This window comes from Danio rerio, chromosome 1 (genome assembly GCF_049306965.1).
Source record: "Danio rerio strain Tuebingen ecotype United States chromosome 1, GRCz12tu, whole genome shotgun sequence".
NCBI lineage: Eukaryota > Metazoa > Chordata > Actinopteri > Cypriniformes > Danionidae > Danio > Danio rerio.
The window spans coordinates 54,069,663-54,095,696 of record NC_133176.1 but is presented as its reverse complement, the minus strand read 5'-3'; the positions used below and the strand labels follow the sequence as shown (position 1 = coordinate 54,095,696).

The following is a 26,034-nucleotide window of genomic DNA, read 5'->3' as shown; positions in this document are numbered from 1 at the left end:
GCACTCGCGAGACTAATTTGAGATCTCAAATAGCATACACAGTGGCCTCTGGTGGATTTGCGAAAAAAAAAAAAAAAAAACATACTGCCGCTCTCCAGAAATGTATATATGGGTACATTTTCAGAATGAGTCTGGGTTGATATTTTGTCATTAGTTAGCATTGCAAAAGTAACTCCAAACATTTTATGAACAAAATTCAAGCTTCACATGGAACTACTGTACTTGTGCGAGAAAATACATAACACTGAAATACAGTTTTTTAGTCTTATATTTTTCATTGTACACCATGTCCACTACAAGCTAGGCTTATTGGATGGACTTTAATATGGTTGGGCGATGTAGACCAATTTGGCATCGTTCAATGTCTAATGTGAAACAATTGCAATGGACAATGGTGATAGACAATGGCATCATCTTGTGAAAACCGAGTTTGGGGGGGGGGGGGGGGGGGGTTATTTTTAGTATGTGTATTTTTTTGTATGAGTGTGTATTTTTTGCAAGCAGGTTTGCGACGGGGCCGGGGCGGAAGATCGGAGATGCCGGCTCAGCATCGTGTTGTCTATTGGCCATCGGCGATGGACAATGACATCGTCTTTCAGCACAACCCTAGATACTAATTCGATTTTTTAAAATACATCATTCAATACATTTAATTTTATTATTATTATTAACATTTAATATTAACATTACAATCTATTTATTTCACAACAGCAAATCAGGTCATTGGTTTAGTAGCTGCTAATCTGTTGATCAACTGAGATGATTTAGGTGAAGGTTATGATATGAGTCAGTGATTGAGCAGAGCTTCTCCTGTTGTCCAGTTTAATGCAGACTACCTCAGAACAAATGTCTTTTCACACTGACTGAAGAGGCTGGATGTTGGCTTCTGAACGGTGTAAAATACTAGATGGAGCATTATTTTACTGGCTCAGATCCAGTGGATCCATTATAATGTGACTTTGCTTTGATTAATGTTATCTTGGTGTTGGCGATGCATCAATAAACACATCAGATCCATAGTAAGACTTCCTAAATAAGAGATCCTTAAGAAATTACACATCCAAATTTGACTTGTGTTTACTTATGTTTAGAAAGATTAGGGTAATCAAAGTATGTATACATGGTAGATTATTAATCAGAGTATTGTCTTGGTCATGTTAACATCAGAATATATGTGGTGTCTCAATTTCCCTCTCTTTGTGGCATGTGTGAGACACTATATATCCTGCACAGATGGTCCATCCCAAATGCCAGAAAATGAGGATTAAAGCAGACACACATTTTTGTATTGGGAGTTTTTTATCCAGATACTGCACAGTCATTTAAAATATTTTCTGACGCAAACAAGTGTGACCATTGCAGACAAGATGGAATTTTAGATTTGATCTGATTCAGGTTGTGTTGATCAAATATCAGATTATTGGCAGTGAAATCTGGCTTAGCTTTCCTTCTCATTCCATTAGAGTCTATGAAGCAGTCAGATTTTACTTTTAAGCATGATGCTGTCTTTTCTCTTCCTGCCACACATACACACACCGTTTTAGCCGTCACCCTTCCCCTAGTTCTTACAGAGTAGTTCTGAGTCAGCTTTATTCACTTCCACATCCACACCACACAAATAATCCCTGTCGCCACTTTTCCTCAGCAGCTGCTATTGTTCTGTGAGCACCAGCCATAGTACAAATTATATTACAAAACAGATATATTATACAACACACATAGTATATCAAATAATGCATTTATTTGTGTGGATATTAATGATTAATAATTACATTATTACTGCAATGTATTTATCGTTATAGACTGACAAATATCAACATGACATAAGGCATTCATAGGTGATAAATAGCCAAAATAAAAATGAATATTTAACAGTTATTTTAAGGCTACGTGCCTTAGTGTCCCACCAGTGCTGATATACAGCCATATTGCAATGCTGCAAGTGTGATAGTGTTTATACAACAGTTCGATGGCATAAGTGTATATAAAAAAGAACGCAGAGAACCCCCCCCCCCCCCTTTTTTTTACAAAGAACTACTTTCTTCTGCCATTCGTTCACATCGGCAGCTGATGTCAGAACAGCAGAAACTGTTGCTAATTCACCATTGTCACTTCAGAGCTAGTATTTGAATGATTCTCTAGTGTAATGTCTAAAGTGATGACACACAGGTGATTTTGCTCACATTTTAAGGTTATAAGGCTGAACAGCATGAAATGTCATCGGTCTACAGAGATTTCCCAATACTTGGGAAACGTGGCGCAGTGGGTTCGCCTCACAGCAAGAAGGTCGCTGGTTCGATCCTCGGCTCAGTTGGCATTTCTGTGTGGAGTTTGCATGTTCTCCCTGCGTTCGCGTGGGTTTCCTTCGGGTGCTCCGGTTTCCCCCACAGTCCAAAGACATGCGGTACAGGTGAATTGGGTAGGCTAAATTAGCCGTAGTGTATGAGTGTGTGTGTGTGTATGTGTGGATGTTTCCCAGAGATGGGTTGCGGCTGTAAGGGCATCTGAATGACAGATATATTGTCAACACAAACTTTTATTTTAGATGTGAATAATCACAATTAATCTTTGCCCAGCATTAATTTACATAAAAACTTACATTTTATTACTACAATGTATCACAGGAACTGGAATATTATATTATTGTAATAATTTTATCTTTGGTTTCTCCTTAGCTCTTTTTTGAACATTTCTTTTATATTTTCAATACTATTAAGACCTTTAACTCTATAAAACGCTTTTATTTTGTATTTGTCAGAGTCCAGCGAGGCTGATTTCTGCCATGACCTGCGTGAGCTCCTCCGCCAACTACCAGATCTCCACTACAGTCTCCTGCAGTACTTGTGCTACTTCCTGTCGCAGGTGGAGCAAGAACACGAACACAACCGTATGACCGCCAGCAACCTGGCCACAGTGTTTGGACCAAACGTCTTTCAGTAAGTCAAGCAATTCAACAAACTAACAAACAACACAATCTGATATTCAGTGTCAGTTCTTTATAAAAAAACATTGAAGACAGCAGCAGCATGCTAAGTAGCATCTAAGGACTTATTATGTGGTCTCTGTTGCCATCTTGTGGCAGGACGCCTTTGCTCTGCTCAGTATGACAGGCTGATGGCTGCTGACGTGGTGAATCTCAGAAATGATAAACATTTAACTATCCTTATAAATAAATTAGCAGTAGCATGCTAGTCGATATCTACTACATAACTACATAAACATATTCACTAAGTTTTCAGAAAGTCCTGGCTTCAGTTTAGAAGTTGTAACCTTTTTTCCTTATCTCTGTCTGACTACTGTTTGAATATTTATGACTTTATTCCATCACTACTAGTCATTTTTTACAATTAAGATGTGTAAGGTTAGCTTGTTTTGTTGTTTCTAGAGTATCAGAATAGCATTTAAAGGCTGATTCAAACAATACTCACAAACGCCAACAAATAGTATTGCTTTTGTCAATAAAAATTATTATTTAAATTGTCATTAACGCATGTTTTTCATTTCATGAAAACGAGACAAGACACAACATAAATGTTGGTCAGGTGATGATGACTAGTGTTAAATTTATAATGCAAGATTGTTGAAGAAATAACAAAAGAGATGAAATGTGGTCTACAAAATGCTAAAATGTTGACAAATAAGATGAAATGACATGTAAATGACATGCATTATTAGTGGAGTTTGCCTTTAGGCAAATCCACTATTGTTATTTTCTATAATTTGTATTATTCATAATTTCAGCACGTAACTTCTCCCACAGTTTATGTCCCAGACCCTTAAAAGTGGGGTCAAATCATGCGGATTTATCAGGAATGATGTGCTATGTCTTAAATAAGGGGTCCGGGGTTTTTGGCCCTGTAACCCCCCCACCCCACCCCCATCCCAAAATCCTACTGACTTAACATTGAGCTCAACTTTAACACATTATAGCGGCAAGTGTGAATTTCATAGAAATATGGGATTTAAGACATGTGGAGAGGTGAGCACACCCCAAACAGAGGTAAAAGTTGTACCCCTGGGGTGGTAGGGCATCCCAAAATTTTACATAGCCTTAACATTTCCCACTGAAATCCATTCATCCCACTATCTCCCATTATAACTGTCACGCATCAATAAAAAGTTAAATAGCAGTGCCATACAGAAATGGGGGTGGGATCATTTGATTCATGCAACCAATCAGCTTGGCAATATGATAATGAAGCTCTCAAGCCACGCCCCAGATCATTTAAATACCCCTAATAACTGATTCCATAGACTGCCATTATAATTGGCATAGATGCATGTTTAAACAGCAATGTCATTCAGACATGGGGGTTGGTTCATTTGACTCATGCAACCAATCAGCATCTCAATATGATAATGAAGTTCTCAAGCCACGCCCCCACATTGATTCCATAGACTGCCATTATAATAGGCCTAGATGTATTTATTTGCATAGCAGTGTCATAGAGACATGGGGGTGGGCTCATTTGATTCAGGCAACTAATCAGAGTCCAAAATTTAAACATGGAATGGAATTAATCATGGAATCTTTCACTGCATTTCCAAATTTTTTTCCTCTGGAGAAAGTCTTAGAGAAAGTTTATTTCGGCTAGAATAAAGGCAGTTTTATTATTATTAGGGGCAATATTATTAGTCCCCTTATTCAATTGCTTTTCAATAATCAGAACAAAACAAACCATTATTATGCATTGAGTTCCATAATTACCCTTACTTGCCTATTTTACCTAGTCTTTAAATGTCACTTTAAGCTGAACTCTAGTATTTTGAAAAATATCTAGTCAAATCTTATTTACTGTCATCATGACAAAGATAAAATCAGTTATTATGAATGAGTTATTAAAACTTTAATGTTTAGAAATGTGTCGAAAAAAAATCTTTTTTCGTTATACAGAAATAAACAGGGGGACTAACAATTCAGAAGGGCTAATAATTCTGACTTCAACTGTATAGAGCTGAAACTTCACACACAAATTCTGCAAACACCAGTTTGCCATCTTAAAAAAAAAAGAAAAGATATTTAATGTGCCCTCTTAACATTACATTAAAGTTCATGGCAGTGCATTTATTTCTGTAGCACAGATTGACTCGTCTAAATAATTAGAAGTGTCTGTGCATGCATTGCCAAGCTACAGTATGTGTGTCATGCGTCATTAGCTGCATGTTGCAGTATATATTCTGGGTGTCGTTTTCTCGGTGCTGCTGGTCATTGACTGAATTGTGGATTGATCTGCACGTGTGTGTGTCAGAAACATTTCACACGACCCTTGACCAAGCACACAACACCACAGCACAGTTTCACTGATCAATGACTTTGTTTTCCACTGTTTAACCTGCTTACTTGCTGTCAATCAAACCTTACATAATATAATATAATATAATATAATATAATATAATATAATATAATATAATATAATATAATATAATATAATATTATATTATATTATATAATATATGATATGATATGATATGATATATGATATGATATATGATATGATATGATATAATATTATTATAATACAATATAATAAAATAAACAAACATCTTGTTTTGGTATATTTTGATTATATTTATGATAGATTATTAGATTATATTTTTACAATTATTTTTATTACACAGTAAAATATATATATTTTCTCTAAATATTTCGTTGGATATTATTCTAGATTTATTTCATTCTAGATTTTTTTAAATTCTAAAATTGTTTTGTTAGATTTAGTCTTGATTTGTTTTATTTTATGCCATGTAATTTGACTGTATTCTTATAATTTTTGTGTTTTGAGTTAGTTTTGTTTGTTTGTAACATTATGCATTACCAAAAAAAAACATTACCTCATTATAATTAACCATATAGAACAAATACACCTATTTTGGCATCATAAAAAAAACAACATGCATAAATCTTGCATATTTATGCCATAGTTGTGATATATTGTGCCCATTATCTTAAACCACAGCATGCTTTTTTTTCTTAAAGGTGCTGTATGTATGTTTTTGACTCTTCTTTTTGACTCTTCTATGACTTTGCAGATATATAAGAAAGTGCTAAGTGTACATTCTTGTTTATCTGAAAAACAATGCTGAAGTCAGATGTTCTGCTTTGAAAAAGTGTTGCATGCCAGAACGTCGGTCATTGTTTTGGTCATTTAACCCGCCCAATGCCAGTTTAGCCAATTATATTTTAGCACCCCGGGTTGCCTTGGTGGAAAACAGTGTAATTCATTCAGTCAGGAAAGCTCTCAAAGTATGTGTCCGTGACCAAAATCCGATCTCGGGTGGACAGTAGCAGACTCCCAAATGAGATGCCGATTTAGAGTTCCAAATGAGGTTATTAATTACCAAATCATATAAACATTAGGTGAGCAGGTTACACTGTAATCCTGTGTCCCAACAACATGATACGTAACGAGATTTGCGGTGACAAGCAATTTGGCTGTTCGCACCAGACGAAACATGACAGAAGTTTATATACAGCCATTCGAAGCACAGAATAGTGCACTCACTGCACTCCAACAAAAAAAAGGTTTATAATCTAAAGTCAAACATATTAAACTTCTTTAACATTATTAAATGTGGATGCTGAATCACTGATGTGTTGGCTTGCACAGAGAGTCACAGCTCTAAAGGTTAATTTCAAATGGTTTATTTTATTTTCAGGACCTGAGGTGAACCATCTGCTGCTGCTTTCAGTATTATGGCAATAAATGTCATGTGAAATGGCATTCAAACTCACATTATTAGCATTTAACAATGAATAAAGCACATGAGATGCACATGAGGTGATCATTGTCAGTTTTCTGTTGTTCAGCTTCAAGAAATAGAAGCCGTTTCTAAAATAAAAATTTCAGGTGTTGGTTAGGACAAAAACTCCTTTTAATATGTAAAATATTCCTTCTATCGCGCGTTGCTGCTTTAGAACACGATTTAAAGCAAGCCCCAAATCAGCCTTTAGGCTTGACAGTCAGACACACTCCTGTTTGTGTCACCAAACTGGCAACCTGTGCTTGCGTGTGGTTTGAACAAGGAGTGCAATACCTAATTCAACCACTGGGTATCAAACTTACATACTGCACCTTTAATAATGACATTAATAGTTAACATTTGGAATGATAGGACAATGTCATATTATTGTGACATAAGTATACATGATCATTCATGGCATAGATTGATTTAAGAATACTTATGTCAAAATTGTGACCAGTTTTTTCGTCTAACTTTTATTTTTTCAGTCAGAATTGGTTTACCAAAGCATGATTTTTTATTATTTGTCAGAAACATTTGCATATAATATTGTGACATGATTATAAATTGTCATAAATGGATGTAAGAATTCCAAAGTCATCATTTTGACATGTTTATCTCATAATAATTATTATTTTTTTGTTAAAATTGATGTACCAAAGCATCAGTTTCTCATTTGCCAGACACATATAGCCTATAATATTGTGACAATCATTAAAAAATGTCATAATTTTGCATCTGTCTTATAATTTCATTTTTTTTTTTCAGGCAGAGTCGCTGTACCAAAGCATGATTATTTTTCCTTTTTTTTTCCTTATTTTTCCTTAATCTTCTAGAAGATTTGAGCTGCCATTATACGAGTAATAAAGCAAGTTTTAAGCAGGTTTAGTTTGGTTCTCGCTCTCCTGGACTCCAACAGAGGGGGCCAAAGTCCATCAGGAATGTCAGCGAACACAAATATCACACATACTTTCTGCGCTCATAAATTACTCGGTTGTTATTTTCAGGCCCCCGAAACACTTAGGCTGATTATTCACAACTGAACGGCTCTGAGAAAAAACAGGCCAAGATAATTCCAGATACCATCTGCCCTACAACGCAAACAGACATAAAACACACATAACCAAATGCGCATTCAAGATTCATGTCGACACCTTTTCATATTTTCAGCGTCTTGAGGATGCTGGATATTACATAATGTGATACGAAGAAATCATTGCGGATGAATAGAGCAAAAAGAACATTAATATCATATTTCAACAGGTCATTTAAATTTAGTTCATTTGGTGTTAAATTTTTTACAAAAAGTTTTAAGGTCAAAATTATTAGCCCTTTTAGGCTATATATTTTTTCGATAACCTAAACAACAAACCAACGTTATACACCAACTTGCCTAATTACTCTAACCTGTCTAGTTAACCTAATTAACCTAATTAAGCCTTTAAATGTCAGTTTAAGCTGTATAGAAGTGTCTTGAAAAATATCTAGTCAAATATTATTTACTCTCATTTCGTTACTGAAATTGGGGAAAAAAATAAACAGGCGGGCTAATAATTTCGACTTAAACTGCAAATTTTCTTTAATTAAATGTATTGTTCGTTTACTAACATCAACAACCTTGTAAAGTGTTCAGTTTTCTAAAATGTGATGTTTACATATGTAAATAAGGTACTATTAATAAAATATGCGCTCATTTGGATACACTTTTATCCCAAATACCTGAATACTGAATGATTTCAGGTTCAAAATGACTGCTTAATGAAACTGTAATATGAAAACAAATTAATTACAGTCAAATGTTTTTGCAGGGAGGATTTTGTTCATCACTTCATAATAATAATAATAATAATAATAAGGTAGAATAAAATGTTTGTGTATGTCAGATTTGTGGATCAATACAAACGAATAAAAAAGGATTAAAAAAAATTTTTTTTTTCTTCATTTTTTCGAAAAATGACAGAAGTTTAAATACAAGCATTCAGAAAAACATAACAGTGCACTCACTGCACTCCAACAAAATGGTAAGGATTACAATCTAAGTCATACATATTAAACCTCTTCAACATTATCAAACGTACATTATTAAACGTACAAACGTACATACATTGCACAGAGAGTCACAGCTCTAAAGTTCAATTTCAAATGGTTTATTTTATTTTCAGGACCTGAGGTAAACTATCTGCTGCTGCTGTTTTCAGTAATATGGCAATAAATGTCATGTAAAATGGAAATTAAACTCACATTATTAGCATTTGACACTGAATTAAGCACATAAGATAAACCTGTAAAGTGTTACGTTTTTTTTAAATGTGATGTTTAAATATGTAAATAAGGTACTATAAATAAAATATGCGCTCGTTTGCATACACTTCTAGCACAAATATCTGAGCAGTGGTTGATGTCAGGTTCAAAATGAATGCTTCATTTATTTTTATATATGTATAATTACAGTCAAATGTTTTTACATGGAGGATTTTGGAAATCTCTGTTAATCACTTCATAATAAAAATTAAAAAGTAAAATAAAATGTTTGTTTGTCAGATTTATGGCTCAATACAAACTAATTTTTGAGAAAAGGTTTATTTTATTTTATTTTTTGCAGGAAATGTGCACAATATGCATTTTAATTTAAGTTTATAGACAGAAACTGATAATGTGCAACTAAAAAAAGTTCATTTTGAGATTTTCATAGTGTTTTTTCCCGATTTAATCTGCATTCCTTTTAATCTGCAGTATCTTTGCTTGAGAAATGCAAACGGATTCATTAATTTTTCCGTGATGTGTCATTACCGTGATACTCTATTCGCCGGTATGACTTGTAAGGTAGCAAGTAGCCAGCCGATGCAATTTGAACGCAAGCACTATTAATAAATCAGGAGGTCAGTTTCAGGGAATCCCTGTCACTACAGCATGTGTGTTTGACACCTTGACGTGTGTGTGTAACTTCAGCTTAGTGTGAATTGGAAGTGTTCACATATTTCTTAAGTCTCCCTGTACAACATGTTCCTTTTATTGGGGAAAATGAAACTACAAATACAGCTGTCAGCTTCAGCACCTACTGACCCCATACGGTAGCAGAGTTTACTGTATGTTTATGACTCTCTATCGTCAGGCAGTATCTCACTGTGGGCCCACACACACTTAGGGAACAATAACATTTTTCATTTTACTCCTTTTTTTTTTTTTTTTCACTCTTTTGTTTTATTATTGAATTGCTTCACTTGTTTTAATTTAAATGTAATTTTTGTTTTATTTTAATACTTATATTACTCTTGTTTTTTAAAATTTTATTTTATTCTTGATTTATTTTTTATACATGTTTTGTATTTTTCTTATTGTATTTTTATAATAATTTATTTTTAATGTTTTTATTTTCATTTTTTTCGTTTTACTTTTAATTCTTGATTCATTTTTTATTCTTGACATTTAAACTGTTAAAAATGTCATTCTTAATTTATTCTTGCTTTCATTTAAATGTTATACTTGTTTTATTTTAAAGTGTATATTTTTATTACTCTTGACTTTTTATTTATTTTAATAATAGTTTATTTTTTCAAAAATGTTATTGTATTTTTAATTATTAATTTACTTATGTTTTTTTATTTTCATCTTTTTTCATTTTGCTTAAAATTTTTGGCTAATTTTTTTATTCTTGACATTTAAACATTTTAAATCTTATTAAGAATTTATTTTTGCTTTTATTTAAATTTTATTATTAATTTATTTTAAATTAAATATTTATGTTACTTCTGAGTTTTCATTTTATTTTTGGTTGATATTTTTCTACAATAATTTTTAAGTACATTTTTGATCATTAAAATAATAATTTTTTTATGTTATCTTTTTACCATTTTTTATTCTAGATTTATTTTATTCTTGACATTTAAACGTTTTAAATGTCATTCTTAATTTATTTTCGTTTTCATTTAAATTTTGTTTTAAATTTAATATTTTCTTGATTTTTCAAAACTCATTTTATTCTTGATAAATGTTTTCTAAAATCTTAATTTGATTGCATTTTTAATAAAGAAGTGTTACAAACAGATCTTAAATAAAACCAGGTGTTGTTTTATGTCTTTATGACTTAATGTGATAGAAGTTAATTACACATTTACTGTAGGTCTTACAGCACGTGTGTCTGTGTTTTTTTTATTTCCTGCAGCGTGTCATCTGGTTTTGATGGTATACGGGAACAGAATATCTGTAATAACATTATGGCGAAGCTGATTCAGAACTACAGCGCCGTCTTTGAGTCTCAGCTGGAAGAAAAACAGACTGAAGAGGAGTCTTCAAACATCATCATGGTCAAAGTGAGTCCTTATGTTTCACGTTTACACAAAAGTCAATATTTGCTGAGCACTTTTGGAACAACATCATTATTTTATGTATGAGAGTGTGTATGGATGTTTCCCAGTACTGGGTCACAGCCCTGTGTAAAACATATGCTGCAATAGTTGGAGGTTCATTCCACTGTGGTAACCCCTGATAGATAAAGGAACTGAGCCAAAGGAAAATGAATGAATGAGTACTGTACATGAATACCCAAGAAGTTGTACACCTTTTGACCGGTAGTCTACATAGTCAGTGTCTCTCCTTGACCTTGCGTTGTGTCTGTTTGCATCGGCAGGCCAAAACGTCATCAAGCTATCTCTCTCATGATGCAACCATCAACAGCATTTTCTTTTTTTCAGTTTCGTCATGTAAAGCCAAGCTTCTTCTGAAAGGCATGCGGTCATGTGCGCTAATGCTTTTACTGCTGCGGTCAGAGAGTACAGGTGACCTCATGTCAGTCCATCATTGTTTTTTCTGATGTTCCCAGGAGGCCAAAACAAACACCGAAAGCACAGAGGCGTCACTTTACACTCCGGTTCCACAGACGCAAACTCCACGTGTCAAGAAGATGAAGGTACGGGTGGGTGATCGCATGTGTGTTTGCAGACCTGTATAGGCGATACGGTATACAGACAGCGTGCGGGTGTGTTTCCACAGTCATATGCACTTCAGAAACAGCGGCCGTCCAATAACACTGAGGTGAAAGCCACAATCACAAGACTCAGCTTTCAGGTTAATCCAAATGATGCAGATCTTGAGTCAAACGAAGGCTTTTCTTAAGGCCAGTAATGCAGTCATTAGGATTAGCTTTACTTAGAGTGCGCAGCAAATCAAAATATACAATGTTTAGTTTGCTAATGCACATTGTTAGTCTTAGGGCGAACAATTGATCTAATCTGCTTTAAAATAAAGCTGTTTGTTTTGGTAATCGAATTAAAATCTATCCATCTGAACATCAGTTTGACCAGCCGGATCTCACCAGAAAACGTAACTATTTTACGTTTTGTCGAGGCTAATCCGTAAAGTTTAGTCATACATAAATGTTTGATTTTTAAAAGGAGGTGTGGCACCAAACTCCACCCCTAAACCTGACTGTTATTGGGGGATGAACAAATTGTACTAAATTGTACGAATTAGCTACTAAAACAAAAAGTTACGTATTGCCATGAGATGTTGGTTTGATGGAGTGGGCGAGATATATTAAGTCACACCCTCCAGCCATTAGTTCACTGCTAGTGAAAGATGAGAGGAGGAGCACAAAAATAAACCCCACCCCCATTCAAATATTGTTTCAGTTAGAAATACGTCATCATAATGTAAAAAAAAAAGTCTGTTTGTAATGGATTTGTTTAAGTGTATAATATCTGAAAACACATATTCCATCTGAAAATGCACATTCATCGAATTAAAAACAACAACATCCGAATGCAAAAACTGTGCATACAAATGTGTCAAAAGTCGTATGAGACATGATAATGACGCACTTTAATACTTAATGTTTCATAACATTTCAAGTTTTGAATTTAAACATTTGAAGTCATCCTAAAATAACAAAAAAATTATTATTAATTAATAAATAATCAAATATTGCATTATAAAGGGTGTCATCAGAAATCTTATCAAAAAAGCCTTTATTAGTAGGGTTCCTGCTCATTTAGATTTTGGAATCTGTGCGTGAATTCCGCAGATTTTCCACAGATTTTCGCAGATTTTTAGCCCATCATTGATTCTGTTTATTTACTTGAGTAAATGTGTGTAAATCTATATTTATTTAGTTAAGTAGTAATATTCTTGACTAATATGAAAATGTTCATCTGAGATATGTACAATGCAGTTTGTACAATAATATTTTCTGTCTTTTAGTAGTTATGTTATATGAGAGACTTGCTTTGTTTACTTAATAATGTGAATCTAACTGGATTTGCATTTTAAACATTAAATAAGAGTTAAAAAGATGCTATTTTTTATTTCACATATTAAGGTTTTAGTTATGATACTCTCAAAATAATTCGGCAGAAATCCGCAGACTTTTGATTTTTAGATTTTTGAGTTAATTAGTAGGACTGGTGTACCTAATAAAGTGGCCAGTGAGTGTATACCTGTACAGTGTCAGGTTTTTCCAATATTGTGCAGAGCTATAGTTTCAGCTAGACTGGGAATAGAGCTATTTCTCTAATGCACAATATGTGGAAAACAATGTTTTTTATACAATACTACATCTACAAAACAAAAGCCCTTTAAAATAGCACCATGTTATCCTGATATTACTTGTAATTTCACATTCTACACAATGTTATGTATATTGTCAATAAAAACACTTATCAAAATTTTTTTAAAAATAAATAGCACCATGTTGCCTCTTTAACAGCGCATTAAGACGATCACCACAGAAGGGGCTGGGCAGTAAAGTTAGGGGCTCATCCGGGATACGAAATCTCTTGAAATTCCCATCATGCTGACTTTGGATCAGATTCTTGTGACCTTAATTCCTGTTAAAGGCCTGGCTAGTGATGTATTTGTCTTTCCGATGGGTATTAAAGTTACACCCCTGAGGGTAACACAAAAGGTGTTTTTGTGGACTACAGGATGTGTTTGCTTATGCGCCGAGGAGCAACACTGAGTGAAAGATGAAGAATAGACCTACAGTAGCCCGTGCCAAGTACATATCTTGATAAACACTAAGTCAATAAATACATAAAGTCATCTGCGTATTTGCTCTCTTGATAAATTGCACAAACGTGCACACTGTAATCAGGTTTTCCCATATTCACAGCGTTTCCTTTTATTAATGCGCATTTGTGCAAGACGCATGAAAGAATGAGGGCTCTGTTTTGTGTGAATTGAATTCTCCCTTCTAATTGAATGATGTCAGCTGCATATGACGGTGGTCATGCATACGTGCTCAAAGTCATGTGTATGTGTCTGCTGGAGACACACTAGATGGGCTGGGTCTCATGTTTGTGTATGTTCTCTCTATGAAACAGCACGCACCGTGACGCGCTTAAATGTCTGGCGTGACGTTTTAATAACAATAATATTGTTTCTGTAGATTAAAAACGTGTGTATAGGTGCAGTTTTTCTCTGCTTTAGTTTTTCCATGTACGTTAATATTCACAAGTCTCTGGTGCAAAATAAACAGTAAAACAGCAAGATTTTGACATGTTGTACATGAACACATTTTAAAAATGTACAGTGGGGGAAAGGAGTATTGAACAAGTAATGTTTTTTTCCTGGGAATAATACTTCTAAGGGAGCTGTTGACATGGAATTGAACCAGATTTAGGTAAAAAGTCAAACAATACAAACATAAAAATAAAACAAAACAAATCTGAAAAAGTGTCATTTAGTTCTGTGGGTTCCGTCTTTCAAATCTGATCTTTCTTTTGTATTCTCTATTGGATTCAAGTCAGGTGATCGGCTGGGCCATTCTACAGCTTGATTTTCTTTCTCTGAAAGCATTTGAGAGTTGCCTTGGCTGTGTTTTGGATCACTGTCTTTCTGACATGTCCACCCTGGCTTCATCTTCATCATCCTGCTAATGTAGATGTTGAACTGAAGCAGCGAATATCCATTTACACTGATGAAGGACAGAGGGTTGCTGATGAAGTACTGAGAGATTTCAGCTGCTGTCTGGGCTTTCACTGCCTTTCTACACCTTCCTTTTTTCATGTGTTTAATACTTTTCTCTGCGTGATTTCATTTTTTTACGCATAATTTTATTTGTAAACTAATTAGTTTTGTTCTCTTTGCATATATGGCTTTCTTTGGTTGTTACCAATATTTTGTGAGAAGTCAACAGTACCTTTATAAATATGTTTTCTGAGAAAAATGGTGATGTGATCAATACTTTATTTCCCCCACTATATGTATTTGATGCTAAAGTTGAACTTTCGTCAGTCTTCAGTGTCTCAGAAATCTTTGCAACACGCTAATTTGCACATTGATAATACTGTCTAGATAATAGGGTTAGGTCGATAGACGATGCCGTTGTCTATTGCCGATGGCCAATAGACAACACAATGTTGAGCCGGCATCACCGATCCTCTGCCCCTGTTGCAAACCAGCTCGCGAAAAATAAACACTTAGTCCCCGTTTACACTAATACGTCTTAGTGTTAAAATGGCATTTTGGAATGAAAATGATCTACATCCTCACCGTGTTTTACCTAACATTTCTGAACAGCTGAAAGCACATCATGTGACCACACACACTGTCATGCGCTTGTAGCTCCAGAGAGCAGTGCAATAAAGTATGTACCGCTGGATCACGTCTCACGATAGTTGTTAAACGTGATATTTATTTGATCTTGTCTCTATCTGACGACTCTTCGGTCGTTTGAGTCTACCAGGTAACGTGTCACAGCATCAGTACACTGCTTTAGTCTTTTACTTTCACACTTGTACTTAGTAATTTTTGTGAAAACCTCAGATACTGTTGGTTGGGCACCTTTTTTACCAACCAACCTCCTGCTGAAAAAGTGATTGACAGGTGGTAATTTGTTTGTAACTACTCTTTATTTATTTATGATTTGTTTATGGGTAAAACAAAGACCATGCGGGTCAGGTAATTGAAACAGTAGGCTACAAATAATTAACTTGTTATAAATTAAATAGTTATTCATAAATAATTCATTCACCTCCGCCTATGACGATGATGCCATCGTCCATCGCGATGTTTCACATTAATCACCGTACGATGTCAAATTGGTCGACATCGCCCAATCCTACTAGATAATATTTAACAAAAACCTTTTTTAAAAAGTTGTGCAGTTTATTTGAATTCTTTTGGAAATAGTGTTTCTTTTTTAATCAGCATATTTGATCCTTTGTACATTATACCCGTTTTACTGTCATTTTTAATCAATTTAATGCATCATTGCAAAAGTCAAACTAGGGCGGTGTGATATTGAAGAAAAATGCGATAGCATGTAAAAACAATGCTATATTTGATATGCAATACCATACTAAATATTGTTACACCAACATGTATTTCATTTTATTTCTAGGAAAACCAGCATCTGTACATCTTTTAAAAATACAGCTTTGTTTAAATGTTGCATAAAACAAAAATAAACAAAACATCACCAGCCCTTTCCTCTACTGGAACAGATTTATAAACCTGAAAACATTAAGAACAATCAGCAAAACAGAAACAATTGAAAGAGTAGATTAACGTGCAGTCTTATTGCTTTCTTAACACGTCTCTTTTGCGGGGTCATATTTCAGCATCCTTACTAAAATCGGTATCACTTTTTCAAGCTGTGTAATGACAGGTACAAAAGATACTTTTGTATGAAACCACTAATTTATTGCAAACCATTGTGATGTGTATATTGAAGTATTTACAATTGCCATATTTTGATAATTTCCATATATTGTGCAGCCCTAGTCAAAAACCTTTAAACCACACTAACCTAAAACCTTTGGGACATTAATGCGCTTTTGTTTTATGCTGTTTTCAAGTGGCATTTCAAGTTAAATGATATCTATAATATCACCTATAATAAAAATCCAAATGTTTTGACTAATCTCTATTTTTTTTTATTAGGTCACACAATGCACTCCAGTTGAAAATACAGATTCTTCAAGAAAACAGTTGAGTCCAGACAACCCTGCATCAACACCAAGAAAAAAAAAGGTAAGATTCACCAATATTCTCTATTTAGATAACCATATCTCTTTTATAGAATTGCTTTGTCAGATACGCAATGTAGAGGGCTTGAATAGTTTTTATTTTTGCTGGCAAATACGGTCACGATCACCAGCGATCCACTCCTGACAGATCGCTGGTGAACTACAAATGTCATGTTGAGGAACTACAAATCCTATCAGGCCATGTCACACACACCAGCTGCTCATCACGGCTGATGAGACACACACAGCTGAGACTTGTGTTTCCTGATCATTCAGACTATTTATACACCGCACATACACCAGTTTAGCATGGAGTTTTTGATGTTGATGTATGTTTGTATTTTTTTGTTTCGCCTGGTTTTTGATCTTAGCCTTGTTTATTGTTTGATCTTTTGCTACCTATTTTGACTAGTGGTGGGCAAAACGAGGCTTCATGAAACACTGAAACAGTCGAAGCAAATGTGTCCAAGCTTCGAAACGTTTAGAAACCCGTCTCTACAGTGACACCTAGTGGTCACTTTTTGTGTATTGCACTGGAACAGCTTCAGTAAGGAACATTTGAGCAAATTGAGGTATTAAACACCACTTTGTAGCATTGAACCTTCAAGTGATTTAGACAAGCAGTTAGGATTTGTGAACACCATACGGGGATAGTGGGTTCGATTCCAGGCTGAAGTTATTTTGAAATGCTTTACTATCAGTTGGTAATGCTTTGTTCTTGTATCGTTTCGTTTCAACTTTGGTCTGACATTCGAATAAACACTTTTGTGAATAAATTTGTCTTGTTTTGGTCATAAAACAGGGTTGTTGCTAGATCAGATACAGTTGTGGCCAGAAGTTAACAAGAATTATTTATATTATTCATTAAATTTCCTATTTGTTGTATTTTATTAACGTCAATCCAAAACCCCAAACCCAACCATCACAGTACTGTAAAAATATTCATTATTGTTTTAGAGTGTTACAAAAATGATGCTAAATTGTTGGCGTATCCGCAGCTTTATCCTATCTAGACAACACCATAATACAGTAACATTATTAAAACACATAAAATCATGATGTTGGAGTATTTGTACGGGATTCGAACTCAAAATTAATTTGAAACACAGTGACAATGTGCATACGCACGGTCCATTTGGCCATATGGGACAGAAACTTAATTCTGAGCATGTCAGTCAAATGCAAATTCTCCATGTCTCGAAATGCTTCTGTAATGATCAACGATTTAAATCGCTTTAGTCACGTGACCAGGTGTTTCGAAACACTTTAGTCACGTGACCTGGGTGTTTCGGATCATGCTTCGGTGCAGTGTTTTGAAACACTTGCGCTTCGGGATCTCAACACTGTGCCGAAACGTCAGTTTCATGTCAGCCATCCCTAATTTTGTCTTTATGCCAGTTTTTTGATTACATTTTTTGTATTGCCTTTTTTGTACCAGCCACTTTTATTTGTCCCTGTTTTGCATAAATATAATCTTATTTTACCTGTACTTGGATCCTCGTCTCTGTTATTCTTTGCTTTGATCCCCACCCTTGACAAATATCTTGTAAAAAGCGATTACCTAAAAAAAAACTTGTTGCCTTATAACTATTTAGTAAACAAACTGTGTGCATAATTATAAAAGTTAAGTCAATGGGTTTACTGACTTTTTTAAAAGTAAAATCAATATGTTGCTTTAACGGCAACGGGTTAACTGGAAATTTTAAAGTAAAGTAACTAATCCCTTTTACAGTGTATAATTGAAATGAAATAAAAATTCACACAATGCATAGATCTTATTACGAACAAACAATTAATTTTATGTTTATTAAATCATACAAGTTAAACCAACATATTAGGAAATACCCATTCTTATAAAATACCATAAGAAATACTTCCTACTTCTGGAACTGTTAACTGTAAATTACAACCACCATTTATAAATTCCATCACAATATATTAGATTGCAGTGTCAATGAGGAAAAATTAAGCACTAGTTGTGTGATCTCTTATCTAGCCATTAACCACAAGTAAGTTGAGAGTGAAATCCTCATTGTGGTTTCCTGGAAGGAAGCGTCTTCGCATTCGTAAATCTGAAATATTTCGCCATCTTCCTGAAATATCTCTAAGGTCGTAACACACACCGCCAAATGCTGTGTTTTTGTGTTATCTTTGCAATCCAAAGCTATTGAAAGTCCTGTGTTTACATAGACATGTGGTGCTGATCAAACCGAGTTAGACCAGATAAGGCCTGTGGGAGAACCGTCTAATCTGCAAAGCGATGAAGTAAACAGGCTGAGAATTGCTGATGGAAAAAAAGACATGATGTGACTTTTGTGAAAAATAAGAGCACTTCCTACAGCGGAGACGCTTCCAGTTTCATGAGGGGTCAATGAAATCATTCAAACATGTAGCACTAGCTGAACTGGCCTTCTCAGATTTCCAGCATTTTGTTTTGGGAAAAGCAGCATAAACAAATAGAACTTCATACATGGGACATCTGTTGACATCCGAGTTTGACAGAAGTTATCTTGACTTCTCTGCCATTTCAAGCTGATGAACATTTGCTCATTGACTTATTTAGATTGGATACTCTTTATCTCTTAGTTTCGCATTTCCTAGTTTTGATTTCATTGTTATTGTCATTGAGTTTTCAATACAAACAATCACAGAAACGTGAAAGAAATGGTTTGCTTATCATTAACCTATACAAGTGTTAAAGGTCACAAAGACTTCATCGGACCCTTAATTGATCAATGCATTGCATCTAGGTTTTAAGTTTCTAAAAAAAACAAAGGATCTTGCTGAACTCTAGCATTGTGCTTCTCATTGACATGCTTAATGCATTCCATAGCAATCAATAACTGTGCTTACTGTACATACTTTGTTTTGAATTTTTTGTTAATAATCAATGTGATAGACCATCTCCAATATGGTGAATCTTGAAGGGTGTGTTAATTATCTCTGTTGAAATGTAACTAGTCAATACATTACTTGAAGATTCTCCACCAATTGCTACATTTCCATCCCCCTATTTTTATGCTCATTTTTAATTATGAGCATAAAAAAACCGCTGATGGAAACGCCAAGATGCGTATACATTTTGAAAATGCACAAACAAAATGCATGCGCGTAACTGAGTAGGAAAAACTTAACCCAATAAGATGCACATAAACTACGACGGAAACACTTTTACCGAACTAACTCCAGAATGATTTCCACGTGATTTCGTTTTAAGAGATCATTTGATGATAAAAATGTGTGTGAATGGACAAACCAGGCGGCTGAGCACATTGTAAAACATCTGTAATGTTGTTTTGCTCATTCTAAAACACCTTAACCATGTCAGTATTGGTGTTGTTATATTAATAATGACCTCCAGCGCTGTCAAGAGCGTTTGTTCTCCACGTCTCATGCCTTTAAATGCCACCACACGTTCATTGCACATCGGCATACTGTCTTCTGAGGCACAAGTTATATATTAAAAAAAGAAAACATTCATGCAGCTTCTCCTACTGCAGTAAATTCGAATCTGCTGCCATGGTGACACACAGGCTTTATAGCTCCATGCTCTTTTTAAAAGCACAATCTCGTTTAAATTTAAAGCCACAGTCGCCAAAATGGCACAATTTGGAAGAAAGCCTAAAGAGGGGAATGTTTAAAAGAGTAATTATTATTAATAATAAGGTATTATTTGTGTGGTAGTTTGAGCTGAAACTTCACATACACACCCTAAGGAAATCAGAGAATTATTTATAGTATATTTATATTTATAGTATATTTATATTTAGGGTGCTTTCACACCTACACTTTTGTTTCGGAACGTATCTCGTTTGCCCAGTTAGCGCGATTCGTTTGGCATATGTGAACAGGGCAATCGCGCTCTGTTCCGCACCAAAGCAATTGCTCCGAGACCACCTGAGTGAGGTGGTCTCGGCTCGATTGAAACGAACCCTAGAGCGGTTCGATTCCAGTGAGAAAACGATCAGATCCGAGCGCGGTTATATCACAATGTTTTATGGATATGTAATAGGCATATGAAGGGAGAATTATGAGTATGGCAGGAAGTTTTGCGAGTCTCTGGATGCCCGCAAACGAGTGATGATCTCCTGGTAATCTCGCGTCTCCCTCCCGGTCCTCAAATAGGCATCGTCGCACACCCTTCTCACCCCTCCCCACCTCCCCTCCTCAGACACGTCGCATGCGCGCACCCTGTCAATCACCACCAAACCACCACCTCTCCTGACAGCTGAGCGGGACGCTGCAAAATAAACCCTGACACTCTGACCAATGTGAGGAGAGTTTACCCGCACGTGACTTGTTTTAGCTCTTTTGGTCCGATTAGAAACTTTGCCGTGTGAAAGCGAACCGCTCCAAGAGCAAAGAGCAACAATGTAACATTTGTAATCTCTGTTTCGGAACAACTGAATCGATTCACAGTTGTGAAAGCACCCTTAGAGACTTATTTATAGTATAGTTTAAGACTTACAATACGTCTCCTTTAATGTGTGTGAATGCAAGTATGAACACTACACATTTTAGATTGCTGACTGATCACATGGTGTTCCTATTTTTTATTTTTATTTTTTGCTAGGTCACTCAATGCACTACAGTTGACAGTGCAGACCTGTCAAGAGAAAATGAGTCAGGTGCAGACGACCCTACACCCACACCAAGAAAAAAGAAGGTAAGAGTTGCTGCAAAACATCAGGCAAGGGTTTAAATGAATAGTGGAAATAATGAAAATCATAATGTTCAAAATTCCAAGGTTTATAAAACTAAAGATGAACATATAGCCACTTAAAATAGAATCTGTAACCAAAAATGAACCATTTATTTAGGAAAGATGTATACTGCCTGACAAAAGTCTAGTCGTTGATCCCAGTTGTAAGAGCAACAAATAATAACTTGACTTCTAGTTGATCATTTGGAAGGGTAGATTTTTCTGATGAATCGTCAGTTGAACTGTATACCAATCATCACAAATACTGCAGAAGACCTACTGGAACCCGCATGGACCAGTCAAGTCAAGTCAGTCAAGTTTGGTGAAGGAAAAATCATGGTTTGGGGTTACATTCAGTATGGGGGAGTGTGAATGATCTGCAGAGTGGATGATCAACATCAACCGCCTGAGGTATGCAGACATTTGTGCTGCCCGTTACATTACAAACCACAGGAGAGGGCAAACTCTTCAGCAGGATAGCGCTCCTTCTCACACGTCAGCCTCCACATTAAAGTTCCTGAAAGCAAAGAAGGTCAAGGTGCTTCAGGACCGGCCAGCCCAGTCACCAGGCATGAACATTATTATTGAGCATGTCTGGGGTAAGATGGAGGAGGCATTGAAGATGAATCCAAAGAGTCTTGATGAACTCTGGGAGTCCTGCAAGAACGCTTTCTTTGCCGTTCCAGATGACTTTATTAATAAATTATTTGAGTCATTGCAGAGATGTACGGATGCAGTCCTCTAAGCTCATGGGAGTCATACACAATATGAATTTTTTCTCCACTGCCTTTTATATTTTCTTTATCTTTATATTTCTTTATTATATATTCTTAATCCAATGTCTGTTACTCTATACTGTACATTATTTCTGTTAAGTGACAAGACTTTTGTCAAAGTCAGACCTTGCTGTCATAATGAAATAATTAAAAATCAAGCCATGATCATATTATATTTTGGTAAAATAAGCTTAATCTAAAGGCCTTTGCCTTTCATATAAGCCACATCTGATGCCAAATGATCAACTAGAAGTCAACTTATTATTTGTTGGAAAGGCGACAAGACTTTTGTCAGGTAGTGTATATTCAATTAATCCAAAGTGACAGTAAACATATTACATCCTGCAATCCTGAAAAGCTGCATCACGTTTACCTCAATAATGTAAATGCTGGAGTAAATTATAATTTTGAAATCTCTGATTTGCAATACCAAAGTTTCTGTTAAAATGTAATAATATGTAATAATATTGATTAAGTCAGCATTGGAGAGCATACAAGTCTTCTATCTATATTTAAAAGTCTGACCTCTTATCTACAGTCAATGAGTAACTAGTTTATCTACACACATACTTATAATGTAAACAGCAGTAATGATCTGTACTTAAGCTTTTAAAATCAATCAAGATAGCTATTCTATTTTAAAGGTGTGTTACGCTGTAAATGCTGGGTTCTACACAATCGATTTGAGTTGGGACAACATGAAGGAATTAAGTGAACTTATTCATTTTTACAAATTTAAGTGGGTTGAACGTAAAACAATTAAAGGGGTCCCCAAACAAAACTCAAGAATTGTGTTGTTTCTGCTCAATTTAAATCAGTGGTTTGAACAAACAGGAAACGTCATTTTTTGAGTGTACTGTATTTTAACAATTGTTTTATTTTAGAAGTAAAATGTTTAATGGAATTATGAACAATTCATGTTGTTGATTTTTTTGCAGTTTATATACATTTTAAAGATATTTTTTGTAAGTTTTTATGATATTTTGGTGGACATATATATATTGCAGCCAGTTTAGACCAGTCATGTCAACTTCTCAGAGTATATAGTAGGGGTGTCAAAATTAATTGTTTCTTCGGTGCACCGTGATGCAGACGCAGACAATTCGGTATCAGTTCAGTAATAATCATAACCGGTTATTATGTACTGACGTCATTTATCTCCTATGCGATCTGTCGCGAGGGAGGTGAGCGCGAGTATTTACAAAATATGCCCGTGGCATAGGCAGTATAGGCAAATGCTAAGGGCGCTGTATATCCAGGGGGGCGCCAGAAATGAGCACAGTTCAGTTAGTTTTGTTTTCGATATTCCTGACACATTCAGTGTTAGACGGCAATAACTCAAAAACCTCTTACCCTAAAAAGATCTAAAGTGTGTTTCCTACAAAAAGACAAAGCTGGTTATGTTTCACAGATGTTTTTTTATTTTTTTTCACTCGACATTACGAGCACTGCTCCGTTTAAGCCCTCGCAATATGTGTTTAGCTGGGAGAGCTCGCGCTGAGAGGAGCTTTTTTTCGTTTTTCTGCTACGCTCAGCTCGAGCTCTCCCTGTTGCGAGGGCTTAAGTGTGTGTTTGTGTGTGTGTTTGTTTGTTTATTTGTTTGTTGCTGTCTATGTTTGTGTATGTGTGTGAATGAGAGACAGTGTGGTGCTGTGTGTCTGTGTGTTTATACAGACAGCTTGTTATAGCCTCCCCCCTAAAATATAACACTGTATATAGAAAGCATCGTCAATGCACCGTAATGCACCGAGATATCGAATTGAACCGAAGGCATGATAATCGTAACCGAACCGAACCGTGAGACCAGTATAGATTCACACCTCTAGTATATAGTAAAGTTTTTCTTAGTCGATTCAAGAATGAATTATTTAATGTTTCTCTCGGTCTTACGGCTGTGCGTCCACAGTCAGCTGCAAAGCCAAGCGAAAGTAGGCTTAAGTTGACAGGTAATGCACAAATGCATACGATTAACGACAGCTATAGAAAGTCAAAGCAAAAGATGAATTCCCGGACATTTTAGGACATTTAGAAAGCCCAGCCGGACAAATTTTTTAAATTCCAAAAAGGTGCGTCTCTGTGGGTCTGCAGAGATTTTACACTATTTTAACCATAGTAATCATAGTAAAAAATGTGTCACTAACTATATGTGGGTGGCTGTTAATATACCTTGGCGTCTCGCCCAAGTAAAGTCTACAGTATGTGTGAAAGGCACTAGTGTGTATGTGTTAGTGTTTAAAAACAATATATAATTAGTGCACTACAGTGGTGTAAGATAACAAATTACAATTTAAATTACATACTTAAAGTACTGTAATCTTTTTTTTTTTCCTCAGAAATTGTGCTTTATTAATTGTACTCTAGTTTTAAAATTGTGTACTTTTGCTTTCCCTTGAGTACATTGAGTACTTTTATTCCACTACTTTCCTTCAACCTGCAGTCACTACTGTATTTTTTTCCAGTCTATGGGGATTAGAAAAATCAGTCCTGTGCAATCAAATTGCAGATAGAAGGTAAATCGCCTCTTAATGAACTAGCCCAAGACATGGGCGATTTATAATTGCAGCAAACTGTTTGGAAGCATTAAAAGTGTCCAAGAAGATATCCAAAATCTTTACACGCAATGACCCAGAGACTGTTTAGATGCATGTCATTGATGAGAAGATGACGGATGTTTGCTGTATGATGACCAAAATACATTGAGTAATAATTACAACAGATACTTTTACTCTACTTGCACTACATTTTTAGGCAAGTAATGGTACTTTTACTTCAGTATGATTTTTCACTACTCTTTCCACCACTGGTGCACTATATATTCTGAGACTCTCAAAAGCTCTACATTTGCTTTATATGATGGTGAACTGCCTGAACTCTTCACAGGAAGGTGACTGTTTCATGTACTCCATGGTAACCTGTGATGTCAACTCTCCAACCTTTCTCTAATCAGTCATTGCAAGGCTTTTAATGCAGAACTCAATGAAACAATGATTTTCCCGGTTGCCGTTTGCATCATTAACACATTAGCGTATCGATGTCCAGATCTCACTCAGTTACTGTGCCTTAAATGACTCCCACGTGGACTACAATCGATAGAGTCCTCTTTACCCCAGTCAAAGCCATTACCTACTGACCGTCTGAGCCTTCCCGACTAAGTGGCCGGAGGATCAATCTAATCCTATTGTAGTCTTTTGTGTTACGTGAATATATTGCATGATCTCATTTGCAAAGCGAGGTACATTTGGTCATTGCTTCTGATGGGCTGTTGTTCAGAAATCAATGCTAGGTTTAAATTTCAATTGTCTCTTGAGGCGAAACAGATTTACAGCTGCAGACTGATTGAATGACTGCGATTTCGTTTAGTTTAAGGTCCTGTAATACATGGGTGTTGTTTATTTGAAGCTCAGCTAGTTGTTCTCATCGTTAATTGGCAATGAGTCGACCTGAACCCGACTTGGCTTATCTGCGAGTGCGATTTTTTGCATATTACACTTATTCGACAGGTTTTCGCCAGGTAGTGCCGTTATCGGTTAGCAAGGTAAGACAAATATGCTCTAAACTTATTTATACACACCTTTTATTGCAAAAAATGTGCTGATTTCATCAATACAACTTAAATTTACTACACAACAAAGCAAAATATGACAGGATTGCCACAGATTTTTTCTTTGTACAGTATGATAAAGGTTTACCGTAGTATGCTGAATGTGTTTTTTCTGTTGTTTTGTTTGTATGTTAATACCAACAAGAATATTACAGGAATAGTACATGAAAATAGACACAATCATGGGGTAAATAATGCAGAAATGTGAACATAATAAAATACATTAACGCAACAAGTATGTGCTAAACT

The 26,034-nt window shown here is 35.3% G+C and overlaps 2 protein-coding genes across 23 annotated transcripts in view; one reads left to right on the top strand and one right to left on the bottom strand.

Moving 5' to 3' along the window:
- Positions 1–26,034, bottom strand: part of otx2a (orthodenticle homeobox 2a) — a 238,883-nt gene that overhangs the window by 153,929 nt on the left and 58,920 nt on the right. The window lies entirely within an intron of this gene.
- The window catches only part of fam13a (family with sequence similarity 13 member A), a 96,750-nt gene that overhangs the window by 13,420 nt on the left and 57,296 nt on the right, over positions 1–26,034 (top strand). For 16 of the 22 annotated variants that reach the window (XM_073954802.1, XM_073954778.1, XM_073954783.1 and 13 more), the window contains 5 exons: positions 2,759–2,936; positions 10,904–11,051; positions 11,561–11,647; positions 16,621–16,710; positions 21,280–21,372. In XM_073954802.1, the coding sequence (XP_073810903.1) occupies positions 2,759–2,936; positions 10,904–11,051; positions 11,561–11,647; positions 16,621–16,710; positions 21,280–21,372 (596 nt within the window). Of the gene's footprint in view, positions 1–2,758; positions 2,937–10,903; positions 11,052–11,560; positions 11,648–16,620; positions 16,711–21,279; positions 21,373–25,364; positions 25,720–26,034 lie in introns of those variants that run through there. The other 6 variants (XM_073954849.1, XM_073954820.1, XM_073954847.1 and 3 more) reach the window with 4 other exon arrangements.